At 43.1% G+C, this 18289-nt stretch overlaps 6 protein-coding genes across 7 annotated transcripts; 4 read left to right on the top strand and 2 right to left on the bottom strand.

Annotated features, from left to right (window-relative positions):
* Position 1: 1 nt before the first annotated feature.
* On the bottom strand, positions 2-2332 carry LOC115767499 (PRKR-interacting protein 1 homolog). Its single transcript, XM_030711808.1, has 2 exons — positions 2013-2332; positions 2-1957 (listed from the first exon to the last, which is right to left on the bottom strand). The coding sequence occupies exons 1-2, from the start codon at positions 2184-2186 to the stop codon at positions 1283-1285; spliced, it is 849 nt and encodes a 282-aa protein (XP_030567668.1). The 5' UTR covers positions 2187-2332; the 3' UTR covers positions 2-1282.
* A 121-nt stretch (positions 2333-2453) lies between these two features.
* On the top strand, positions 2454-9873 carry LOC115767496 (protein clueless). The gene is made up of 7 exons (XM_030711805.1): positions 2454-2826; positions 4423-5566; positions 5637-7929; positions 8099-8224; positions 8297-8512; positions 8577-8788; positions 8851-9873. Exons 1-7 carry the CDS (start codon positions 2664-2666, stop codon positions 9089-9091), a joined length of 4395 nt encoding a protein of 1464 aa, XP_030567665.1. The 5' UTR covers positions 2454-2663; the 3' UTR covers positions 9092-9873.
* Positions 9253-11829, bottom strand: LOC115767497 (ubiquitin carboxyl-terminal hydrolase calypso). Its single transcript, XM_030711806.1, has 2 exons — positions 11533-11829; positions 9253-11472 (listed from the first exon to the last, which is right to left on the bottom strand). Exons 1-2 carry the CDS (start codon positions 11675-11677, stop codon positions 10235-10237), a joined length of 1383 nt encoding a protein of 460 aa, XP_030567666.1. The 5' UTR covers positions 11678-11829; the 3' UTR covers positions 9253-10234.
* A 13-nt stretch (positions 11830-11842) lies between these two features.
* On the top strand, positions 11843-12459 carry LOC115767500. Of its 2 annotated transcripts, none has more exons than XM_030711809.1 (2): positions 11843-12057; positions 12150-12459. In XM_030711809.1, exons 1-2 carry the CDS (start codon positions 11923-11925, stop codon positions 12258-12260), a joined length of 246 nt encoding a protein of 81 aa, XP_030567669.1. In that variant the 5' UTR covers positions 11843-11922; the 3' UTR covers positions 12261-12459. The 2 variants fall into 2 exon arrangements, with proteins under 2 accessions (XP_030567669.1, XP_030567670.1); XM_030711810.1 differs by having other exon boundaries at positions 11845-12027.
* An 83-nt stretch (positions 12460-12542) lies between these two features.
* LOC115767501 lies at positions 12543-13095 on the top strand. Its single transcript, XM_030711811.1, has one exon. It carries the CDS (start codon positions 12893-12895, stop codon positions 13079-13081), a length of 189 nt encoding a protein of 62 aa, XP_030567671.1. The 5' UTR covers positions 12543-12892; the 3' UTR covers positions 13082-13095.
* Positions 13096-13636: 541 nt separating this feature from the next.
* Positions 13637-15759, top strand: LOC115767498 (lipoyltransferase 1, mitochondrial). Its single transcript, XM_030711807.1, has 3 exons — positions 13637-14257; positions 14863-15324; positions 15388-15759. Exons 1-3 carry the CDS (start codon positions 13649-13651, stop codon positions 15556-15558), a joined length of 1242 nt encoding a protein of 413 aa, XP_030567667.1. The 5' UTR covers positions 13637-13648; the 3' UTR covers positions 15559-15759.
* Positions 15760-18289: the final 2530 nt, after the last annotated feature.

The following is an 18289-nucleotide window of genomic DNA, read 5'->3' as shown; positions in this document are numbered from 1 at the left end:
AGTTTTCTTGTCAGTGTGGAAAACCAATTTGAAAAACGATATATTATGAAAATACGCATACACAAAAAACAATTGTACGACTTAAAATGTATTTGTCAAAATCCAAATGTTGCAATGTCACTCAACACAGTCTTAATAGACTTTATAGCGAAAATACGATACTATATGATGTTGTCGTCTCTGAATTTTGTTGCATATAAGCGCATAATAATATAGATAAATGTATGCCACACCCTCGCGCAATATAAGAACAGAAAACTCAACCACAACAACAAAAGCAGCAACAAACAAAAGTATTTTCCCTCTTCTAAATATACTATTATTATAACGCAGAGCGAACGATTTCTAATGGAAGGCAAATTTGTTATTAATTACTTGAAATTTTACTTTTATGAAATTTGAGGTAATTTTTATCTGAAAGAATAACAATCAACAACGCTTTTACAAACATTTATGAATACAGCTTGGACGTTTTGAGTTCTTTTTTGCTAAAGGATCTAAACAAAACCACAAACAACAAACAATACAAATAAAACTATATAAAATGTGTACAAGTTTAAGTTTGCTTTAAGTTCAAAAATATAATTTACTTTAGTGAAAATGCTGCAAATTTAATTTTAATTTTATTGTTCATAAGTGCAAAGGCAAAATATAGTAGTATATATGTATACATTATTAAATATTTGTGGAACATTGCAAATTTCGTGTAGACACACAAACATGCAGAAATTAAGAAGCAGAACCGGATTGTGGATTTAAACAAACAAGAAAACAAAAACCATTTGTAAACAATAAAATTTGCTTCTTCAAGAAACAGAAAAACGACAAAATCAACAATTGATGACATTTTAAATGCTCTGTACCCATATTGATATTGCGCCAGATCCATCCATGAATTGAGTGTTACATTTGCTTGCGAGAACTGGGTACAGGGTATTGCATAGTCGAACGCAGTCGATTATACACTACTCTCGTATTTGAAGCACCTATTTTTTAGCATAAGTTATGGGAATTACAATTAAACAAAAATACAAAAAACGAAACGCTTCTCTTATCACCAAAGCTGCTTTAAAATGTTGGCCTATTATCACGATAAACCGATAAAGCACACATGCAATCGATAATTAGCCAATTATTACTTTAATGGCAGTTTTATCGCTGGTTAATATAGATTGATATATATATATATACATACATAACATGAATAAATCCACAAATTTGTTTCACTTATAAACCATAAGCTATATTTGTTTATATATGCATACAAAATATTTAAATTAGGTCAATTCTCTGGCTGGGAGGCTTCGATTTCTGCTGCAGCCTGCGGTTTAGAAGCAGCAGTTGCAACTGTTTCCATTTCTTGCGTTCCAGAAGCTGCAGTCGCAACTGTTTCCGTTCCTTGCGTTCCAGAAGCTGCAGTTGCAACTGTTTCCGCTTCGTTCACTCTAGGAGCCGCTTCCATTTCTGCGTCGGGGTTTGAAGCTGGCGCACTCGCTGGCTCCTCAGCCATGTCTTCTGTTGCTTGTGTAACGCTCGCCACTTCTCTGTCTTGCGCCGGCAACTCCTCAGCTGCAGTATTCACCTCAGCTTCGGCTTCTGAGGCACTTCCACTGGACTCACTGTCTGGCTTTTTGTCTTCGCTTGGTTTTTGTTCGCGTGGACGTTTTGCCCGTTGTTTTTTCTTCAAGCGCTTTGCGCGTTTTTTTGCCGTGCGCTCCTCGGCAGCTCGTTTATTATTATCCAATTTCTGTTGATACGCATCATCAGCAGCTTCGCGTAGGCTTTGATTTTGTATATTCTTTTGGCGTGCATATTCCTTGCGTCGCAGATGGCGATAGACATGAAACTCGCCGGAGCCCGCACCAGCGCTGCTGCCCATCACATTACGCACAAATGTGGGCACAGAGGACATGTAGTCGCGCTCTCGGCGCTGCTCTGGTATAATAATTGGCTTTTCCTGTCAATATTAACTTAATTAGCTATTGTTTACAGTGAGCGACAATTAAGCTTACAGGATTTTTCATAAGTTTTTCCAGCTTCAATCTTTGTAAATCCGTAGCCGTTTTAATGAACGGCCCCAATGGCTTGTCTTTTTCCCCAGAATCACTGTCGTCGGATCCGGCATTCTTTTTCTTCTTTCGGGGCTTGTTTTCCGTTTCTTTAACTAAATTTTTAATCAGCGACATGTTTGTTGACAACAAATTCAGTGTGACTATTCGCGTGTTGGCGTTGAATGGTGATTGGTCGTTGTGTGTGCCCGGAAGAATACCAAAAATACTAGTCGCTTATTTTCGGTGAAGAAAGTGTATTTCATCTCTGGTTTGGTTCGGTCACACTGACGAGTTCCAGCCGAAAACAACGCGTTAATTTCTAAATTAACGACTCGAAATCGTAACTCGTGCTGTTTTAATGCTAGCGTAGCCAAAGAAATAATTGTCATATGTTTACAAATAGCCACCCGGACAATAAATCCCCGTTTATATTAGATATTCTAGTTAAAAATCAAAATCACGTACGCGCAATCGGTTTGAGCGCAGTGAGCAGAGCAGAGAGCAAGCAAGTAAGCAGCAGTCGCCAGAGCAGCGTAGAGTTGTGTAACACGGCAGCGTGAACGTGTAATAGAATTTGGATTTGGGTTTGTGCGCTAAAACAGAAACAGCAGCATGGCGCTCGAGATTGATGCAAAAAATGCGGCGGCGACTGGCGATGCTGGTACCATTGGCAAGGCCAAAGCCAAGGAGAACAAGAACCACAACAACAACAACGCACCCGCAGCCGGCGAAAAGAACTTGGTCAATGGCAGCAGCGCCGCAACGAAGAAGAAAGGTGCGTTAACTATGACATTTTCGATCAAAGCACCCCACCCCCCTCTTTTAGCCCCTCACCCTAATCACTTTTCTATGTGCTAATTGTGCGAATAAAACCAGCGAATGGCAATAACTGTCAAGTGCGATATTTGCGAGAAAAAATAGTCCATCACATAACATTTTTACGTTACGTAATGTATTTTTTTCTATAATGCTTTAAATGCGGCCTGCCGTCTATTGCTGGGCACTATTGTCGTTGCCTCCCCAACGGGCAGAACCGCGTGCGTTTCAATTGCATTTGTATAAGTGGGAGTTACGTACTGCGTACATTGCGATGAGCGAGTATTTGTGTTCGTGCCTTTTCTTTTATACATAGCAACGCACGATAAACGCACACACTCATGTTTTTATGAAGAAATGTATGTATGTCGTTGCCCGATGTTCATTAACCCCCTGCAGCGGCGACAGCGGCACCCAAAGATTTAAATGTTTCTTTAACCTACAATTACCACGTGCTTACCACTTAACGCATTCGCAGGCAACAAGCAAACTAAACTCTCTCAAGCATTAAAACATAAACGCATTTGAACGATAAATCGCCCTGTCAATTATGTAAATCATGATTTTTCTTCAAAATGCAAAATGCATCTACAACAAACTGATCCCAAGCATAACTCTCAACGGCCTCTCTCTCTCTCTCTCTCTCTGTCTTGTTTTTGTTTAGCTCTCAGCCCCTGCTCTCCGTTTATTGGTTTGTTTACGAAATTTGATTTCGGTGTAATTTCTAACTGTGCTGTTGAAATTAGCGTGGCTCTGTGAAAAAAAGATGCCTGAAAATTGAGTTTAGTTTCGAGTTTAGCCGCTGTATTCTTGCAGGTCTGCCTTATCAGCGGGTGCTGTGAATCGTTTTGTTTGCTTTTCTCTTGTTTTGTTTTACAGTACTCGCACACACATGCATCCAGACACCATGTGTGTGTGCATGTGTGCGTAAATTTATATGTTATGTGCCTGGGGCCGGTTACAGTGAATGGCAAAAGTAAACGCTCACAAAGCATTATTATATAACAAGTAAGCCATAATGTAGGTGAAGTCAGGTCGTTCTGGTTGCCCTCCAGCAAATTCTTAGTTTTTTATTTCATTTTCTACGCAATGTTTGGGAATGGTTGCCAGCAACAATAATTTCTTGACAATTCAAATTTTTTCAAGCACGAGTAATTAGCTGGTTTTACGCGTTTCACTGTGCACTGCTGCCTGTCTGATGCACATATTTTTGATTTAATTAGGACCTGATTATTGCACATCGTATCAATAAATTTCATCATCCCATTTTATTAATGTGCCGCACATTGTGAACTGGAACCTCTAAGCCGAACTTAAATGGTTCAGAGCCAGATCTTAGCTCATCTAAGTAGATTGTGCAAGCTAATGAAGTTTTTCAACAATAAGCTAATTAACATACATGCATATAATTTATGAACACGTAACTAGTTCGTGAACTATGCTCGCCGGGAAACCCCCACCGAAAGCATTAACAATAGTTGATACTCAAACAAGATGACGCCCTTGACCACAATTTGAATAACAATTGTTGTTTCTTGTTTTGTAATATTTGCAGGCAAGAAAAATCGCAACAAAAGCCCGCCTCAAAATGCAGTCGAAGCTGAAGCTAGCGCCGCTCTAAGCAATGGCCATTCGGAGAATGGCGATGGCGCCGATGCCAATGCAAATGTGCTGGCCGAGAAGGGCGAGGCTGTCAGTGCAGGCGTTTTAGCGGGGGATGGAGCCGAGGGTGGTGCTTCTGCTGAGGGAGCTGTGGCTGAGGGTGATGCAGCTGCTGCCGGAGAAGATGTTGATTTGGATGCTTTGCACGATATTGGCATAACGGTTAACATCAGTAGCCCCGGGACAGATGTGCTATCCGTGCAGCTGTCCAGCATGGAGCTAGTGCAGGAGATACATCAGCTGCTCATGGATCGCGAGGAGACATGCCACAGAACATGCTTCTCACTGCAGCTGGACAACGTGACGCTTGACAATTTTGCTGAACTTAAGACGATTGAGCCGCTGGAGCAGGGCTCTACCATACGCGTCGTCGAGGAGCCGTACACAATGCGTGAGGCACGCATTCATGTGCGCCATGTGCGCGATCTTCTCAAGAATCTGGATCCGGCCGATGCCTACAATGGCATCGATTGCACCTCGTTAACCTATTTGAATACCATAACACAGGGCGATCTGCTGGACAAGAAGCGGACACGTCCGGACTCTGTTGATTGCACACCGCCCGACTATGTGACGCCTGGTGTGCGTGAGCCGCCTCTGTTGCCGCTGCATCCAAATATTAAGAATGCGAAGGGACCACAGGCACTCAAAGTGTTGACCACATCGGCATGGAATCCGCCGCCCGGTCCACGCAAGTTACATGGTGATCTGATGTATCTGTATGTGGTCACCATGGAGGATAAACGCTTTCACATCTCTGCCTGCTCCAAGGGCTTCTACATTAATCAATCCACAGACGAATGCTTCAATCCCAAGCCGGACAATCCCAGCCATTTGAGTCATTCGCTCATCGATCTACTCTCGCACATCTCACCGTCGTTCCGGCGCGCCTTTCAGGCCATACAAAAGCGTCGCACCATGCGCCATGCATTCGAGCGCGTGGCGACTCCTTACCAGGTGTACCAATGGGCTGCGCCTCAACTGGAGCACACCGTGGATGCCATACGTGCCGAAGATGCCTTTAGCTCCAAGCTGGGGTAAGTCGATGAGTGGGCTTACAGCCTGCCGAATTTGATTTCATATAAACATTTTTTCTTTTTTTTACAGCTACGAGGAGCATATACCCGGTCAGACGCGCGACTGGAACGAGGAGCTGCAGACGACCCGGGAACTGCCACGCAAGACACTGCCAGAGCGCTTGCTGCGCGAGCGCGCCATCTTTAAGGTCCACGGGGACTTTGTGACGGCCGCAACACGCGGCGCCATGGCTGTCATAGATGGTAATGTGCTGGCCATTAATCCCGGCGAGGATGCCAAAATGCAAATGTTCATTTGGAATAACATATTCTTCTCGCTGGGCTTCGATGTGCGTGATCATTACAAGGAACTGGGTGGCGATCATGCCGCATTTGTGGCGCCACGCTATGATTTGCATGGCGTGCGTGTCTACAATGCGGTGGATATCGAGGGTCTCTACACGCTGGGCACCGTTGTCATTGACTATCGTGGCTATCGTGTGACCGCCCAGTCCATTATTCCAGGCATACTGGAACGGGAGCAGGAGCAGTCCGTTGTCTATGGCTCCATTGACTTTGGCAAGACGGTGCTCAGTCATCCCAAGTATCTGGAGCTCCTGCGTCAGGCCGGCAAGCACTTGAAGATCCTGCCGCATTCGGTGCTGAATGAACGTGATGAGCCCGTGGAGCTGTGCTCCTCGGTCGAGTGCAAGGGCATCATTGGCAACGATGGACGTCACTATATTCTGGATTTGTTGCGCACGTTTCCACCGGATGTAAATTTCCTCAAACTGCAGGATGTGCAACTTAGCAAGGAACTGACCGATATGGGCTTTCCCATTGAACATCGCCACAAGCTGTGCTGCCTGCGCCAGGAGCTGCTCGAGGCCTTTATTGAGGATCGCTATGTGACTTTCATACGCATTGCTGCAGTGCATCTGCAGCAGCTGAATGCCAAAAAACAGGCGGCCACGGCAAATGCCGAAAAGGAGCTGCCCGCCATTGCTGAAAAGCAGGAGGAGCCCAACGAGGAGCAGCCAGAAAAGACCGAAGAGCAGCCAGCAGAGAAAGAGGAATCTAAGCCCACTCCCAGCGAGACAAAGAGCGCTGAGGCCATGGTGAATGCCATACGCGAGGCCCAATCGAATGTGGCCGTCTCCAATGAGGTGCAGGCCGCTGAGGTTGTTAAACGCGCCTGCGCCGCTGTGGGCTCGCTCAAGGAGAAGGAGTTTGATTTCCGATTTAATCCAGATGTCTTCTCGCCCGGCATACGTCATGTTGATGGACCCGACGGCGGCGTGCAATCGCTGGCCAAGCAAAAGCGCCTCGTCCAGGATGCCGCTGAATTTCTGGTTCTTAAGCAAATACCCGCCTTCATCAAGGAGCACATGGCTCACTCCTCACCACCCATCGATGGCCAGAGTCTGACTGAATCGCTGCACAGTCACGGCATCAATGTGCGCTATCTGGGCAAGGTGATCAAAATGTTGGGCCAAATGCCGCGCATGGACTATCTGCATCGCATTGCCATACTCGAGATAATTGTGCGTGCCACCAAGCACATCTACTACACATATATGCAGAGCACCGAGCCACTGCATCTGTCGGCGGCAATAAGTCATTTCCTCAATTGTCTGCTAACCACGGGACCGGTCAATCCCGCCGTTAGCAGCGACGAGCTGCACAAGAAACAGCCCCGCAACAACAGCGGCAAGCACAACAAGCACAAGGCCGCCAAGGCATCCAAGCCGCAAGCGGCAGCAGCACAGAATGGCAATGCCACGGCAGCGGGCAGCGGTGGTGCAGGTGCTGCAACATCTGGTGCCACAAGCAGCAACTGCGACTGGACGCTGGTAACACCACGTTCGCTTTGGCAGCAAATCCGTAAGGAGGTTAAAGCATATTGGAACTGGGAGCTGGACTGTGACTCCATTGAGAGCGCTGGCGCCAAGTATGGACTGTTGCGCATCAGTTTGTTGCGTGCCTTCTGCCTCAAGGTGGGCATCCAGGTGCTGTTGCGCGAATATAACTTTGAGTCGAAGCACAAGCCCACCTTTGGCGACGACGACATTGTCAATGTGTTCCCCGTGGTCAAGCACATAAGTCCACGCGCCACAGATGCCTATAACTTCTATACGACGGGCCAGGCCAAAATCCAGCAGGGCATGCTCAAGGAGGGCTACGAACTGATTAGCGAGGCGCTCAATTTGCTGAACAACGTGTTTGGCGCCATGCACCAGGAGAATGGCTCCTGTCTGCGCATGTTGGCGCGCCTCAGCTATCTGCTGGGCGATGCCCAGGACGCCCTGGCCATACAACAGCGTGCGGTCATCATGAGCGAGCGCGTCAATGGCATTGATCATCCATCAACCATTCTGGAATATGTAAGTATTGAAAATATACTGTGTGACACATATATTTTCTGCCCATTTTTAATGGATATTGGGTACAAAGATTTTTCACATGCATGAACCTAGGTTTCAATTTCGAATTGGTGTCCGTTGAGAAGTGAATTAAATTATCATTAATTGCTATATTTCTCTCTTCCCTTAGACACATTTGTCGCTCTACTCGTTTGCCAATGGACATGTGGGCATGTCCCTGAAGCTGCTCTACCGTGCACGCTATTTGCTGGTGCTTATCTGTGGCGAAGATCATCCCGAGGTGGCTTTGATCGATGTGAGTAGCCAAATGCAATAAGATAAAGATAGTCCGATTAAATACTGATTTCCTATTTATTTCCTCACACAGAGCAACATCAGCTTGATACTGCACGCGCTGGGCGAGTACGAGCTGTCGTTGCGTTTTATTGAGCACGCGCTCAAGCTGAATCTGAAGTACTTTGGCAACAAGGCGATGCATGTGGCCGTCAGCTATCATCTGATGGCGCGCATTCAATCCTGCATGGGTGATTTCCGCTCAGCGCTGAACAACGAAAAGGAGACCTACTCCATTTACAAGTCACAGGTGTGTGTTATTGAGCAGCCCATTGGGAGCAGCATCTCAATAAAATCCTTTTGCATGCTTACAGCTGGGCGAGAAGCACGAAAAGACGCGTGAGTCGGCAGAGTGCCTGCGTCTGTTGACCCACGAGGCTGTGGCGTTGCAGCGCAAGATGAACGACATCTACTCCAATGGAAAGCTGACCAGCGATTTGCCGCCCATACACATAACGCCGCCCTCGATGGGCTCTGTGTTGGAAATGCTAAACACAATCAATGGCATACTCTTTGTGCATATCAGGTGGGCACCCAAATTTAAAGCTAATCCTAATCTGTATGCTAAAGACTGGCTTCACTCCACAGCCAAAAGGACATTGTAAAGGTTCGCAGCGAGATTGAGAAGCATTTGAAGACGAATAACGAGGAGAATGATGTGCCCGATGAGAGTGAGATAACCAGTGCACTCAAGACCATTGTGGCTGCTGTCAATAACAATGATAATACGTCCGAGACTGAGCAGCCAAAGGATGAGGCATCCGCAGCAGGCACGCCCACGCAGCTAACAAATGGTAGCGAGGAGTCGACTGCGACGGTTTCAAGTTGAATGCAGCAACAACAGTAACAGGAATGCAGACAGCATTCACTATTTCATAGGCAACAACGAGACACACCACACACACCACAGACACACACACACACACCAAAAAAAAAAATCACACTAACCATCTACATGAGAGTCACAAAATTTTCAACTGTTGTCCAGCATGTTTGTGTTTGTCAACGCTTCATTTTATTTCGGGGACTGAGCAAAATTCGCAACAACAAAGTGTTTTTACTTTCAAACAAGAACCGAAATGAATAACCAAAAACTGAAAGAGAAAAGTATACAACATAAAATAACAACTAAATAAATAAAGCATAATTATTTATGTTTTTTCTAAAGGCTGCTCTTCTACTGCTCACATGTGTAACGTTAAATATTACTATATACAAATACCGTGTACGGCCATATCCTTAGATGATAAACGGCTTGAAACATTTTAGCTTTAGTCTATCAAAAACAAAACATAAACAACTACAAAAAAAACTATGAAACACTACCAATCATCCTCCTAATCATCAACAGCTTTAGAGAAGAACAAAAAAACTTAAACAATTGTCATTGTCTGTAGCAAACCAATTTTTTTTTTTTGTTAAACATTTGATAGGCGCCAGTCAAATGCCTTGTTTTATAGTTTATAAAAACGTAAAACAACATGTAGCTAGTATGCATTGTTTTTGTTTTGTTGAACAAAAAAATATTTACATAATTTAAGTTTGCGCTTAACTGAAAGAAAAGCGACGGATAATACGAAGTACGATAAATCAAATGAAAATGGTTCTTTTTCTGTTATACAATTACCATATAGATATATAGAAATATATATATATATATATATATATATATATATACAAACATATTGTAATGCATACAACACACACACACAAACACATTTGGGTCCTTTTAAATGCCAATAAGGACTTGAAACATTTAATCACATGAACAAAATGTTTTTTATTATTAAAAATGATCAAATAAAAAAAACAAAAAATGCAAAATGCAGTTCGATACCGATGTCAATTACTAAACTTAGTTGCTAATTAAATTAAGTATATATAGTAATTTATATATATATATATATATATATATATATATATTTAAGTTTGTATTGATAGTACCAATTTAGAATAATTCTCTCAGCGCACATCACTTGCGCTTCCTGCACTTGTTTCGCCCCTTGCGCCGGCGACCCGGCGTCTTTCCGGGCGACTTGCCATTCTTGGGTGTCTGAGGTTGTTGTGGCTGCTGTTGCTGCTGCTGCTGGGATTTGGCGCCGCCCGCAGTGGCACCTGCATTGCTGTTCGCCGTATTGGCCGCAGCGCTGTTCTGCTTGTTGAGGCGATTGGCGGCGCTCTGTCCGCTTATCTTTTTGGAGGGCAACAGATGTTGACTGACCAGCTCGCCTAGCACGCCCTGATGAGCCAGCATGGTTAGGAACGTGCAAATGAACTTGTCATAGTTGTGTGTGCGACGACTGGCGTCCACCTTAAACATTTGCCGGCGATCGTTCTCATCGGCCAAATGCTGCTCATTGATGGCTATTTCCGTATCCAGATTCTTGAGCAGCGATTGTAAATCGCGCGCTGTGAACGCACTCGGCTCCAGCAGCGTGTTGGGCGTATCCGGACGCTGCTGTTCATCGCGCTCGCCCTGCTCATCGGCTTTGAGCAGCTTCTGGAGTGTGCCGGAGACAATTGCCTGATTGGTGCGCAACATCTTCAGCTTATGCGTGATGGCTATGCGCCGATCGGGCACCACTGCCATCAGATTGAAGCGTATGTCCTGCTCGCCTGTCGCTATGCCCAAGCGTTCAGCCATGACGCGTCGAAACTTATCTGTCCAATCCTCGTGCTCTTCCCAGCAGCCATGGTTCATGGGATATGGCTTTAAGCCGTCCAGCTCAAACAGTTGCCCATTTATAGGCACAAAGCTGACAAAATGAAAGGCTTCGCCGGTAAAACGACAACTCGCTACACCAGCTCCAGTGCGTTCCAGGCGACGACGCGCCTGCGGCATGGCATGCGAGTTGTGGGCACAGGCTAGCTCCGGCGTATTGCCTATGGCTAGACCCTTGTTTTCGGGACTCATGCCCTTGGTGTGAGCCTTGAGACGACTCAGCGTTTCGCCCAGCTGCAAATTGTTCTCGTTGCAGTTGAGTAGCACGGAAAGCAATGCATGGGTTGCACAGCTATTGGGCACCACCTGCTGGGCAAAAAAAATGCTCGAGATTGCTTCCTCATCCTTGACAAATATCTCTGCAGTTGTCTCGACTATTTTTCGACGCGCCCGACGTTCTTCGATCCAGCGAAAGAGAAAAATGAAGCCGTATGGACTCTCAATGGGCTTTTGCAGGTCGTACACTTCTTCGACTTGCACGTCGTGACCTTCAATAAAAGTTGCCAGTGAATAATATAACAACAAGCCGTTCAAGTTTATTTACTTACAGCCAAAATCTTCCAGCAGCAAAGTAAAAAGACCCGGATCTGATTCTAGCTCTAGCCAGCCGTCCGCCAGTTGTGCCATTGGTAGTGTATTATTGTTGCCGGCACTGCCTGCAGTGGTACTGGTGCCGCCGCCTGCGACGTTCATTGCGCTGGCCAGCTTGGAAACGGATTTTCACAGAACTTTTTCCACAATTATCAAATGCAAACAAATTTGTTTTTCTGCGCCGCAGGCCTGTGAGTGGTAACGCTATAGCTGCTCGCGTTCTGTGTGAATTACAATTTTCTTAAAACAGTGTGGCAACACTTTTTAGATTTACACTCAGCTGTTTTGACGTAACTCTCGCTCGGCATTTTCCTGTCTTGCAAACTAAATCATATTTTAAAGTTAACATGGTGCGATTAAATTTAGTCTCTTTAACAAAACGTGTGCCTCTTATACAATTCCGCAAGGGCGGTCTATCAGCGGCGAACAACAAGCCAAGCCCAAGTCAACAGGCAAGTTCAAAGGATTCAGAAGGCAAAAAGGTTAACTATATAGACCATTTACTACAGTAGACGTTGCGCATTACGATTAAGACATAAGTTTTGTTATTAATATTTCGCTTCAAATACCACAGGTTACAGGTGGACCAGCAATCGAAGACTGGGAACTGCCTGCTCGTTATGCCCGTAAGCCGATCGACCCACTGGAGGCTGAATATATCAATAATGGCGGAATACCAAATTAATACTTGATTTCGAAATGACTTAAGCGTTGCTTAAAATAAATTATTTAATCGAATGAATGCCTTGTAAACACATCGTAATGCTTTGCTTGTAATTTGCGTGACAGCTGTTTCGACATTCACATGCAAACGCGGACAACATATGTTAAGTGTAAATTTATTTACGTTGATTAAATTACAAGAATTTTGTATTGTGCGTAGACTCTTCGTTTGCAGCTATATTTAAATTGTAAATGCACAAACGCATTGCAGAAAGCTCACTGTTAAGTGAGGAGCAGCTATGTTAGATGGGGAGCCATGCTGCATATTTATTGGAATTGCCATTCCAATAGGTTTCAGTGCTTATCTTGCGCCAATGTAAATCAGACGTGATTTCTCGTACGTACGACATTTACCGTTGCCGCTGTCTGTGTTTGTTTTGTGTTACACCGCGTTCGACCGTCCCATCCCCCGCACAGCCGTCGAACGGCACAAAGAAAGAGTGGAAAATTTTTTCAATTTTCAAGGCAGAACCAACCAATTTTACCAACTTTTCGCATTGTGCCATATTGCGTAGCAGACGTGTGTGCTTTTTTTGGCCAGAGCAACGTGTGCTGGCCTAAATTCCTGTCGACCCTTTAGACGTTCTTTCTTGGATGGGTGTGAAGCGTAGTATGCAAGTTAACTGGTGCAGCAACAAGGACTGTTTGGGCCTACGTAAGCGTGTCTGCGGATTGCATCAAACTTGGAAGTGGCTACACCAGACGCCCGCCCTGCACGAATATCTCATCTCCGCTAGCTCTGTGGCAGCAAACATCGCAGCCAGCAAGTCCACCACGCTCTAAAGTCCAAAACAACAACCAAAAAAAATATATATATATAAAAAAAAATAAACAAAAGCAATAAACCAAAAGGAATACGACAAGCAGAGCAGAACAACAACAAAGCGTCAGACAGAAAAATAATAAGCTAAAATAGAAGCGCTACAGATAATAATTAATACAACTAACACACACGCACACACAGCGCGGCATAGACATATAGACATAGACACAAACTCAACCTAACCACAAAATAAGTAAGAACAGCGGCCGTTAAAAACCTGCCCAAAATAAATACATATATATGTATGTATGTATATATGTCAATTAGCGACTTACGCTGACGTTGACCTTGTTTTTGTAACAACGAACGCAAATAGTGAGCAAGTGCATTGCCGCCGCCTGGCAGACAGTGGGAGAGCGAAAGAGAGCGACATAGCAACAGCGCCAATTGACTTCCTTGTAAGAAGAGCGCAACAGCAACAACAACATCAGCGCTGCAGCGAGTTGTGCAATAAAAGAAAAAAAGACCAGAGAAATTTATACCAGCAGCTGTGCCATTTTGCCTGATTGTTAAATTAAATATTTAATATGAGCATACTGTTGCGGCGCAATTCGAGCCAGCTGCACTTGCTGCAGCGTCTGGGCGTAGCGTCGTCGGCAGCAATCACGCGGCTCGCATCGAGCACTAATGATAACAACAATGTAACTGACACTGCAACAACAACAACGACGCCGACGCCGACGACGACGACGACGACATCTGGCAATAAGCGCAAAACGCTTGCTGCTGTGGCTGACGCTGATATCAAGAAATCGGTTTTCATTTCGCAATCGAGCGACATCTTCACTAATTTGGCTCTGGAGGATTGGCTGTATAAGAACTTTGATTTCGGGCATCATCATGTGCTGCTCCTGTGGGTCAACGAGCCGTGCGTTGTCATTGGCCGCCATCAGAATCCGTTTACCGAGGCGAACGTGTCCAAGCTCATGGAGCGCGGCATCACGCTGGCCCGTCGCAACAGCGGCGGCGGCGCCGTCTATCACGATCGGGGCAATCTCAACTGCACCTTCTTTACGCCCCGCGAGCGCTACGATCGCAAGTACAATCTGAACATTGTGACGCGCTCCCTGTTCCGCGAGTGGGCCATTAAGACGGAGATCAATGATCGCGATGATATTGTTATCGCCAACAAAAAGGTTAGACATGTGGCCAAGCGCCAAACGCTTCAGCGATTATGTACTTAAGTGCTTATCAACCTAATTGAAAAAAATAACTCACATCTGTTGAGGCTTGGCCTCCAGCTGAACCCAGCTTAGAATAAATAGCCTTCAGCTTATGATTGCTAGAAAGACAACGTTCCAAATTGAGTCAATGAAAATTTTCCATTTAAAAAGAAAAAGCGCATCAATTTATTTTTGCAGATCTTCAGTTCTCAAATTTAAATTGTTACCCTTGAAGAAGCCATATCCGAGCCCGAAAATAAAGCGAAGGCTTACAGTTCAAGGTTTTTTTTATACCCCTGCAGAGGGTATTACAAGTTTGTCATGAAATGTGTGTCGCATAGCACCGACCCCATTAACCATATATATTCTTGATCTGTCTGACAAAAGTTTGCTTAGGCAAGTCTTTTTGCAGGCAGTATCGGAGTATTGCAACTTGGAAAGGTATTTAATATTCGGCTAGCCGTTGTATTTCCTTTCCTTATTAATGTTCTCTTTTTACATTGTCTTTGTCTCTTCATTATCTCGTTCTCAATTGGTTTGTTGAACCTTATCTGTAACCTTTCTATTTTATTTATCAGATATCAGGCACGGCCGCCAAGTTGGGTCGTCCCAATGCGTATCACCACTGCACCATTTTGGCCAGCGCCAACAAGCTGCATCTGGGCGAGTCGCTCGTCAAGGAGCCAGCCAATTATATAAGCCGTGCCACCGCCTCGGTGCCCTCGCCCATACGCAATCTGGTCGATGTTAATCGCAATGTTAACGTGCCGCAACTGCTCTCCGCCGTGGGCTATGAGTATCTGCGCACCGCAGCGACAGAACTGGAGGATGGTGGCAGCACCCAGACAATGAAGCAACGCGGCTTTCAGTTGATCAATCCCACGGAGAAATGGTTCCCCGGCATTGAGGAGCTGCGCGCCAACTATAGCTCCTGGGATTGGGTCATTGGCAAGACGCCCAAGTTTACGGTGGAAAAAGAGCTCGAGGTGAAGGGCGATGAGCGTGGCATGAAGCTCAAACTAAACGTTGAAGTGGAAGCTGTGAGTATTATCATATCCTTCAATCTGCTGCACATTTCTAATGCATCCCTTTCGCTTGGACAGGGTCTGATGTCCAAAATATGCTTGCAGCTGCCCCAGAGCGAGCAGCTGGTGCCGGTGGTCACTCCGCTGCAGGGCCAAGCCTACAATGAACAAAATCTGAACGGCATTATGGACGCCCTCAAGCTGGTGTCCACCTCCAATATGCAGCAGGCGATGAACGGCTCAATTTGAGTTTTGTTTTGCTAGCAGGATCAACAGCGATAGTAGTTGCCTCTGTTTTAGCCATTTCATATATATATTACAATTTGATTTCATATTATGATCTATACAACTGGTCTAAATACCTGAACTAACCTAGCATGTAAGAACATTAATATTTTCCATATATATTTTATATACGATTTGCAATAAAAACGCGTTACATGAAATGTACTGCAAGATGTTTAAAAAAAGGGTGGGAGGTGCCAAAATTATGACTTGCAATTATGACCTTCATGTGCCCATAGCGCATCGGGCGCGTTAAACAGAACGAGTTCAAAAACGTTTATCTTTCCAAAATCGGACCATTTTGAACCGATTTGGCTCAAAAGAAAAATCTTCAAAATTATAACGGCATTTTTTCGCTTTTTTAAACTGGCCGTATTTCGGCTAAATAACGTCCGATCTTGGCGAGATTGGTCTCGTTCGACTCGTAATCAAAGCCGCTTTTAGCCAAAGTCGTCATTTTTCTCAATTTGGGTCGTTTCGGATTTTTGCGATTTTTTTGCGCTATATGAAATGTACTACAAAAAGTAAAGCACCCTTTCGGGCTACAAATTCATGTGTTGAATGAAATGTGTATCGAAATGTATCGAATATTTTCGGGCTTAATATTAACATGATTTTGTACTTCTATAAATAAAAGCAGTGCACACTTGCTGCATGCAAGAGAAACTCTTTTGCAAATAACCCTGCATACTCTTAGGCAGGCTATAATGCGACTTCCAAATTTTGTAATTTGAATATCTAGGGTATATATATCTAGGGTATATATATATATATTTAGGATGTATATTGTCCGATTTCGGTAAGATATGCCCTTTCAAATTGTACGGACTATGACTATTCAAAATCTCGCATTCCAAGAGTTGACCCAAGTTTGACTAAAAATGGGTTCAAAATGGCCTGAAATCAACAAAATTTGATTCTTTGGCTTTTATTTTTTAGTGTTTCATAAATCTTATAATTATTAAAACACTGCCGAATTCTGAACATATTTATTTATCATTTTTATTTTCAAATAAATATTACACACAGAGAAATCAAAGCATTCGTTTTGCCTTTAATGTAATGCCAAAAATGTTTCATTTTGTAGTTTGAACTTTCTTTTTCAATTTACTTTCAGAAGTTGCCGAGTTTTTTGAATTCTTGGCCAAAAACACAATAATCGATAATAATAAAACAACTGATAGTTAACGTTTAGCAACAGCTATTACACATTTAATTTTCAATTGGTTATACATATACAATAATATGCATATAATTAGTGCGCATAGTTATACATTAATAAAAATATATATAATATATATTTATATATATATGTATATATATGTGGACACAACTAAAAATGCAGACGAAATAGAGGCGTACGTTTACAAATAGTATATATCGTATATAGCATATACTATATATCCATATTCTATAAATAGTGAAAAATAGTCAAAAACATTTTACATATATAGAGTTATACATACATACAGCATACATATATATAGATTAGTATAAATAATTGTATATATATAGAATTAGGTTTAGGTTTAGGTTTAGGTTTTTAAATGCAATTCGTTTTTTTGTTTTGTTTCTTGTTTCTGTTCGTAATATTTAATTAGGTCTAACTTAGGCTGTTAATTGTTAGAGATTTACATGCGACTACCCAGCTTAGATGTTTGTTATCCGATTTATGTTTAGGATTTTCTTAAATTGTTGTTTGTTTGCTTTTCGTTTTAAATGTTAATTACGTTTAGCACACATTTAGTTAACGTTATTATTATTACGATTAGTATTATGGTTTTTATAATTTCTATTATTTGTAAACTAATTCTAGAAAAACACATAGCAACAATTGTTGAAAATTCGTTAAGCTTTTTGTTCTCTGGTTGTGCTTGCTTATTGTTGTTATTGTTGTTGTTCTTTTTGTTTACGTTTTGTTTTTGTTGTTGAGCAACTTACTTAATTTAAACAGAATTTCGTTAGCACGCTTATTATTATTATCGTTTTTACTCGTTTCTTTGAGTGTAGCTCGGCGTTTAAAACGACCGTTACAAGTTGTGGTGTGCAGCTGTTTTATCGTGTTATCGAGTTATCGTTTATCTTTATCGTTATCGTTTTTTTAAATCTTTAAACAACTGTATTCTATCTACAAAAGGAAACTGTTACTACAATTCAATTCACTTTCACGGGGCGCAGACGGGGGGAATGTTCTTCATATATATCATATTCTACATAATTGTTCTTCATTCTTTTACTTTCTGTTGGGCGTGGGGCGGGGCATTGTTTGTGTGGGCGTGGCACATGCAATGACTTGCTTAAAGCTTATACACTCAAACGTGTGTGTGTGTTAGGGTGTGTATGAATGTTTGTGAAATTGATATAGAATGGAAAAATAAGATTGGAAAATTTGAAAACGAGTTGGCAAAGCGGGAAAAAGGTGGAAAATTTTTTAGTTTTTTTGTTTAGTTCTCGGCAGGGGCTACAGTTGCGTTCATATACATATAGTCGTATAGTTCAGTTATAGTGTGCTCTGTTATATGTACATCGCCTGGGTAGCTTGCTAGTAAGTATATAAATATAGTATATATATATTATATATATAAAGAAGCGGAAGTATACGAGAAAGTTAGGAAAAAGCAAAAGCAGGACCGCTCCTTGTTACATAAAATAGGGTATAAGTTTGTCGATATATGCGTTGATTTATATATATATA

This window comes from Drosophila novamexicana, unplaced genomic scaffold (genome assembly GCF_003285875.2).
Source record: "Drosophila novamexicana strain 15010-1031.04,08,12 unplaced genomic scaffold, DnovRS2.1 tig00001395-arrow-arrow-pilon, whole genome shotgun sequence".
Lineage (NCBI taxonomy): Eukaryota > Metazoa > Arthropoda > Insecta > Diptera > Drosophilidae > Drosophila > Drosophila novamexicana.
Note: the sequence above shows the minus strand (reverse complement) of the source record. Positions and strands in the feature narration are given on the sequence as shown.

Bases quoted from the DNA above. Each gene is read 5' to 3' on its own strand.
- LOC115767499 (XM_030711808.1), bottom strand. From the start codon at position 2,186: ATGTCGCTGATTAAAAATTTAGTTAAAGAAACGGAAAACAAGCCCCGA. The intron at 1,958-2,012 runs GTAAGCTTAATT...TAATATTGACAG, and splicing joins AAAAACTTATGAAAAATCCT to GAAAAGCCAATTATTATACC.
- LOC115767496 (XM_030711805.1), top strand. From the start codon at position 2,664: ATGGCGCTCGAGATTGATGCAAAAAATGCGGCGGCGACTGGCGATGCT. The intron at 2,827-4,422 runs GTGCGTTAACTA...TAATATTTGCAG, and splicing joins CGCCGCAACGAAGAAGAAAG to GCAAGAAAAATCGCAACAAA. The intron at 8,789-8,850 runs GTGGGCACCCAA...TTCACTCCACAG, and splicing joins ATACTCTTTGTGCATATCAG to CCAAAAGGACATTGTAAAGG.
- LOC115767497 (XM_030711806.1), bottom strand. From the start codon at position 11,677: ATGAACGTCGCAGGCGGCGGCACCAGTACCACTGCAGGCAGTGCCGGC. The intron at 11,473-11,532 runs GTAAGTAAATAA...CTTTTATTGAAG, and splicing joins GCTGCTGGAAGATTTTGGCT to GTCACGACGTGCAAGTCGAA.
- LOC115767500 (XM_030711809.1), top strand. From the start codon at position 11,923: ATGGTGCGATTAAATTTAGTCTCTTTAACAAAACGTGTGCCTCTTATA. The intron at 12,058-12,149 runs GTTAACTATATA...CAAATACCACAG, and splicing joins AGGATTCAGAAGGCAAAAAG to GTTACAGGTGGACCAGCAAT.
- LOC115767501 (XM_030711811.1), top strand. From the start codon at position 12,893: ATGGGTGTGAAGCGTAGTATGCAAGTTAACTGGTGCAGCAACAAGGAC.
- LOC115767498 (XM_030711807.1), top strand. From the start codon at position 13,649: ATGAGCATACTGTTGCGGCGCAATTCGAGCCAGCTGCACTTGCTGCAG. The intron at 14,258-14,862 runs GTTAGACATGTG...TTTATTTATCAG, and splicing joins TTGTTATCGCCAACAAAAAG to ATATCAGGCACGGCCGCCAA. The intron at 15,325-15,387 runs GTGAGTATTATC...TCGCTTGGACAG, and splicing joins TAAACGTTGAAGTGGAAGCT to GGTCTGATGTCCAAAATATG.